General features: G+C 36.9%; 1 protein-coding gene across 1 annotated transcript; it reads left to right on the top strand.

Moving 5' to 3' along the window:
• Window positions 1–2,161: 2,161 nt before the first annotated feature.
• LOC121504354 lies at window positions 2,162–5,656 on the top strand. Its single transcript, XM_041779063.1, has 7 exons — window positions 2,162–2,301; window positions 3,102–3,169; window positions 3,255–3,317; window positions 3,578–3,835; window positions 4,699–5,009; window positions 5,236–5,286; window positions 5,591–5,656. The coding sequence occupies exons 1-7, from the start codon at window positions 2,162–2,164 to the stop codon at window positions 5,654–5,656; spliced, it is 957 nt and encodes a 318-aa protein (XP_041634997.1).
• The last annotated feature ends 534 nt before the right edge of the window (window positions 5,657–6,190 follow it).

Genomic DNA, 6,190 nt, shown 5'->3' with positions numbered 1-6,190 from the left:
AACATATTGAAATGTTCGGTTGGGGGGGGGGCTGAAAATATTTTAAACCTGTCAAAGGGGGGCCCGACAGAAAAAGCTTGGGTACCACTGCAATAACTGATGGATGCATGGTGTGACAAAAAGCAATGATGAAGAACAAAGTAAAGAGCCACATGGAGAAAATATAGAAAAATGGAGGACATGATAAATGAGGGAGAGGAGCTAAAATAAAAATAGAACAGAATAAATGATGGAACAAATAGAACAAAACAGTACAGTCTATGAGTAAAACATATTTTTTTGATAAATAATAATCTCTTGATAATTTACTGAACACACAGAACCAGTTTAACATCAAAGTGACCTACTGTGCATGTTAATTGTGTTTAATTAAGAAAGTTCAATAAACCAGTGAAAGTGTAATTAACATCATTCTGCTGTACTTTGATGTAACCAGAATATCATGACATGGATAATATCACAAGTTAAAAATAAATCATAAAAAACGCTTGTACTCTGTGGTTACAGAGCTAATTTTGAATATTAAATACTTTAACTTTAATCGTTTTTATATGTTGTGTTTTTTTATGTTTATGTATTCATTGGTTAAAGCATTAAATAGATGACACAGAGCACAAGCAGTATAAATACATTTTCTCTGCTAAATTAGTTATTCAGTATGTTTGTTACATAGTTTATGAACTAAATCCTGTCAGTATTTTACCAGAAAAAAAAAAAAAACAAACATTTTAGAGACTGGCTGTGATGTTTAAAATTTCCTTTTTGATGTAAACTTCTTTTCTGATTTAAATAGATAAAGAAATGATTAATCAATTGATAACATCATGACAGGTTCAAAAACAGAAAGAAAAATGATTAAAATAATTATTAGATTTCAGGAAAGTGTTTACAACAAACTGTAAAACTTGAATGTGCAGTGTTCTTTATGAAAATAGTCAAACTGGAAAATGCTTGACATGTCTTTGAGTTCTCGCATCTTGGCTTGGGAAAAAAAAAAAAATCAAATGTGATATCAAAATTAATGTGTGATTAGGCATCCAGAAAAATCTAATTGAAAAATAATATTCATAACTACGAAAATATCTTGTTGGAAGCAGATTTTTTTGGAAGCCTGACCATTTTGCAGGACTTTGTGGGTCCAAAAATTCAACCAAAATATCTTAAGTCTGAATCTAAACTATAAATATAGTCTAAAGTTTTATTCAATGACATGGTGCTTCAAAATTCCTTTCCTTGCACAAGTTGAAGTCTATTTTGATATAAAAACATGTTTGTCTTTATCAGAATGTGGTGATTTAGTGAAAAAAAAACAAAACGGTGAAAACATTGAAGCTATACAAATGTGAGTGAAATTAATGGTTAATGTTTGGAACAAAATGGTGCTGAACTAAATACACTCACTGTTGAAAAACTCCCACAAAACTATAAACCATCCTGACTGTTGTGGCTGGTTGATCCACTGCTGGAAGTTATTTGCTTCAATCAGTAACAAAACAGTGATTGTATTACAGACCATAAATGATCAATCTAGGTATAAAATAAAACAACGGTTAGGACAAAGTCTCCTGATAACCATAAAACTGCAATAAAAGACAATAACATGAAACGCGTCATTGTTTTTTCTCTGTTTGGATTTCAAACAGGAAAAGAAAATGGCTCAGCAGGACCTCCAACTACACAGACAATCATTTTATTATGACAGAGGACTGACCTCTGCTGGCAGACAGTACGCTGACACCTGTCATAGCTGCACATATACCAATGGGGTTTTGATTTTGGTATTGCCAAAAATGGGAACAGAAATGTTGCAGGTGGCAAAAGGGCTTGGTGCATGTCAGGGTTACACAGCTGCAAAATGTGCTGCTGCTGTGATTCCTAGTAACTTCTATTGATGTACTGAAATATCAAGGCAGACTCTGCTACAGAAAATGCAGAGACAATGTTAAATAATTCCATGTTTCAGAAGTCCGTCCATCCATCTTCCTCTGACTGGGGTTGGGTTACAGTGGAAGCAGGTGAAGTTAATCAGCCCAAACATCCTTTTTCTCTGAAACATATTCCAGTTCCTCCTGAGAGTTCCCGAGGCATTTCCAGGTCAGATAGGATATATATTCCCTCCAGGCATATCTATGTTTGCCACAGAGTCTCCTCCCAGTTGGATATGCCCGGAAGACCTCCAAAGGGAAGCAACTTGAAGGCATCCTGGTCCAAACCACCTCAACTGGCAACTTTCAAGATGGAGGAACAGCGACTCTACTCTGAGGTCCCTCTGGACATCAAGCTCTTCACCCTTTTTCTAAGGCTGAGCCCAGACACCCTCCTGAGGACTCTAAATTCAACTGCTTGAACCCAGTCTCATAGTCCAGTCTACCCTCACTTGTGAACAAGAGCCTGAGATACTTGAAGTCCTTCACATGGGGCAAAGATTCACTCCCCACCTGAGAGGGAGCAATCCAATGTTTTCTGACAGAGAACCACGGCCTTGAACTTCGCAGTGCTTATTCTCACCCCAGACGCTTTGCACTAAACTGAAAACTACCCCAGTGCCTGTCAGAGGTCCACAGCTGAAAAGGCCAACAGAACCACATCATCTGCAAAGGTAGAAATTAAGTTTGGAGGTCCCCAAACTGGAAACCCTCCTCCCATTGAGATCCTTGCCATAAAAAAACACAGAGACGGTGAAAAGGGGCCCTGGCAATGGCTTGTGCAGAGAATGCTGACACTCCTTTAGTTTCCTGCAGTAACCCCACATGACCACCCTAGAGATAAGATCATAAGCCTTCTCCGAGTCCACATAACCCATATAGACTGGATGAGCAACCCCCAGGCCCCCTTAAGAAGTCCTGCAAAGGTAAAGAGCCGGTCCACTGTCACATGGCCTGGATGGAATCAGACGGGGAAGAGAAAAGGGATGTTTCAGAAGTGTGATGTATTTACATCAGAAATAGATCAGACAGGAGGAGGAAGTTCTCAAGGTAAGGAGACTAATATATATATATATATATATATATATATATATATGTACACAACTGCTTAATCAGAAATAGATCAGACAGGAAGAGGAAGTTGTCACTGACGGTGTCTCTGTGTGGTCGTTACAGTTCAGAGTCACGCTGCAGCAGTCAGCAGTCAGGCATCATGGACGTCACATCTCTCTGCAGCAGACTCTGTGAGTTCAGGTTCTTCTCATAACTACATTATTATTATTTTTTCTCATAACTAAAATGTATAAAATCTCTATTTTGTCTCTCCAGTGGTCGCTGTGATGGTTCTGCTGGTTGCACAGATTAAACAGAGTCACTCTGCTCAAAATGCTGGTAGGTTTCACACTCAGTTTGTGCTTGTGTCTCTAATATTAAAACATATGATTATGTGTCTTCTGCTAACATCTAAACAGAACAATGTTTACACAGAGACTGCTTTTATTATTTTAAAAGTCGGACAAGAGAGAAACTAAATATGTTTATTTGTGAAATGAAGCAGAAAATGCACTCTCACCTATAAACCATGATTTCTAAAAAAAAGAATAAGTTGAATAAAAGTTAAACAGGTTCCTTTCTTTCCTTGTAACCCTCAGGTGAAGCTCGTCCTCGTATTACTCCAGACAGACTGCAGTTCTTTGAGTATGAGACCGTCCACATTAGCTGTGAAGAGTTGATGGGACTGACTGGATGGAGAGTGATGCACAGACACAACAAAACAACAAATTCTTCCATCTGTACTCCTCCTGCATCAAGATGCACTATTCAGCCTGCCTTCGAATGGGACAGTGGAGAGTTCTGGTGTGAAGACGACGAAGGAAACACCACTGGTTCCATCAACATCTCTGTTACTGGTATGTAAGACAACACCAGGAGACTCAAACCTGGTGGATTATTGTTGTTGTTGATGTTAGACACTTCTGCACCATGAGTGAAGATATCCACTGAGTTAGTCACTTTCTGCCTGTAAAAAAGGATGGAAAAGAAGACATTCCATTAATCTCATTTAGCAGCTCTGCTTTTTTTTTTTTTTAATTTTGCTACATTTTAATAGAGTAAGACAAAAACAGCTAATTTTTTTTATCATTTATTTGCTAAAATCAGTGCAACTGGTTACCCTTTAGATCTGCCTGTTTTTTTTCCTTACAATTTTACACCATTTAAAACTGTCAAAAAGAAAAGAAGGAAAAGAAAAAGGCTATGACCATTCAGTTTTAATTACACTGCTTTCCTCATTATTATGCAAATGACATTTTGACACTTTTTGGCAGCAGAGATCCTTTTTCTTTCCCATGTTGCTGAAACTTGTTGCCTGCTTAATAATGTGGAACAGTGCATTTTGAGATTTTATTTTTTTTAAAAATAACAGTTTTCATTATAAAGTTTGTTCAAAAACATTTGAACTATGCTCTAATGGCTGATGACTTGAAAAATACTCTGTCATTTGCATTAAGATTTAGGAAAATAAGAGAAAAATGTTGTTTGCTTAATAATGTGGAAACGTGATTAATCTGTGCTTATGTTTTAACAGTTTTTTTGTGTTTAATAAATTAAAGTCATAATGCTGTTCACTGTTCAGCTTCAAAAATCTTTTTCCCTCTGAAGTTCTTACAGTAAAAATCCAGTGCAAATTATTTTAACACTGTAAAGAGTAACAGACTTTATGTTTTATGTACAAAAACTGATTTTAACACACTGTTTGTGTGACATTTTTCAGATGGATCTGTGATCCTGGAGGTTCCCGCCCGTCCTGTGATGGAGGGATCTAATGTGACCCTTTTATGCCAAAAACAGAACTCAGAATCAAAATATATCGTTGATTTCTACAAAGACGGCGTCTCTCTTGGGTCTGAATATAGTCACTTGACCATCAAAAATGTTTCCAAGTCTCATGAAGGACTTTACAAATGCAGCATATCAGGAGCTGGACAATCACCGGAGAGTTGGCTGGCTGTCACAGAAAACACAAATATATCGTACAAAGAGTTTCAACCCCCACAACAACATCCGTCTAATTTTCCCACCCAGGTGTGGATTTTTAGGATTGCAGTAGTTTTCACGTTTCTGGTAGCAATAGGACTGATCCTCTGCTGCATACACAAAGGTACAGACATGCAAGAAACCATAATGTGTGATTATTTGTTTCCTTTTCAGTTCATTTTTCCAACTTCCTGCTTATCGTTTGCTTATTTACTGTTTTAAAAGATTACATTGTTTTGTGCCTTTCTTATGGTGATTTTATCTGTTTTTTCAGACTTTTTTGGTTTATTGTCTGGAAAATCACCACCACAAGAAGATCAAACAGGTCAGTAAAACCAACTTTATGTTAAAATACTACAAATAATCATTATCATTATCATTTCAGGAAGGATGGTTGACAGTCATACTGTCCCTTCTGTATTAGCAGGTTTTATTTGTAGTGTTTAAAACTTTGACTTTTGACGCTGTTTTGTTAAAACTATTTTGTTGAAGATGATGAATCCAGATTTCTGACAGAAAGGTTTGTAGTGTGACTCGGTGTGGCTGATGGTGGAGCGATTAGCTCTGATGAAGCCATGGCAGCAGTTTTATCAGTTTAACCCACACCATTCTCCACTGTTTCTCCACAGCTGAGTTTACATCAAGCTGACATTGATTCTGAAGAAGAGTGTGTGTACAACCTCCTGCTGCCTTGACTGTCTGACTATACGACTCAAAACATTACATTTAAATAAGCTTTTCTCCATTCTGTCATATGCTTCATTTTAGTTGTGTTATTAGTCAAATAACAGAATGATAATGGACAAAAAATCATGATTATTCATTGAAGCTCATTTCCTTTATGATCTATCAAGTGGCTGTGGAAATTTTGGACACAGAACAATAAATTCAGGTGTCATCTGCAAAGAAAATGCATCCAAAATGTGTCGTAAATACAAATAACAAAAAAGGAGACAAAGGAAAAGGGTCTAAAGAGATCAGGGTTACATCCCTTTCATATCTCATCAGCTGTTTTTAACATATTTTCTGCATCTCTTTCAGATAGCTGCACAGAAACACTGAATACTGGAAGACAGTCTCTGTGAGCTGTTGTGGTGGAGGTTTCCATGGCCCAGCTGGATGGTAGAGGGGGATTTTTTTTTTCTTTTCTTTTTTCTTAACATCATGAACACTGAATTTATTAAATCAGGCTCTGAAGTTGTTACCAAAAGAAAGAATAGTGATTTATT

Source organism: Cheilinus undulatus, linkage group 22 (assembly GCF_018320785.1).
Source record: "Cheilinus undulatus linkage group 22, ASM1832078v1, whole genome shotgun sequence".
NCBI classification, from domain to species: domain Eukaryota; kingdom Metazoa; phylum Chordata; class Actinopteri; order Labriformes; family Labridae; genus Cheilinus; species Cheilinus undulatus.
This window is presented reverse-complemented; position numbering and strand designations above follow the sequence as displayed.

Bases quoted from the DNA above. Each gene is read 5' to 3' on its own strand.
- LOC121504354 (XM_041779063.1), top strand. From the start codon at position 2,162: ATGCCCGGAAGACCTCCAAAGGGAAGCAACTTGAAGGCATCCTGGTCC. The intron at 2,302-3,101 runs GCTGAGCCCAGA...TGGTCGTTACAG, and splicing joins CTCTTCACCCTTTTTCTAAG to TTCAGAGTCACGCTGCAGCA. The intron at 3,836-4,698 runs GTATGTAAGACA...GACATTTTTCAG, and splicing joins CATCAACATCTCTGTTACTG to ATGGATCTGTGATCCTGGAG.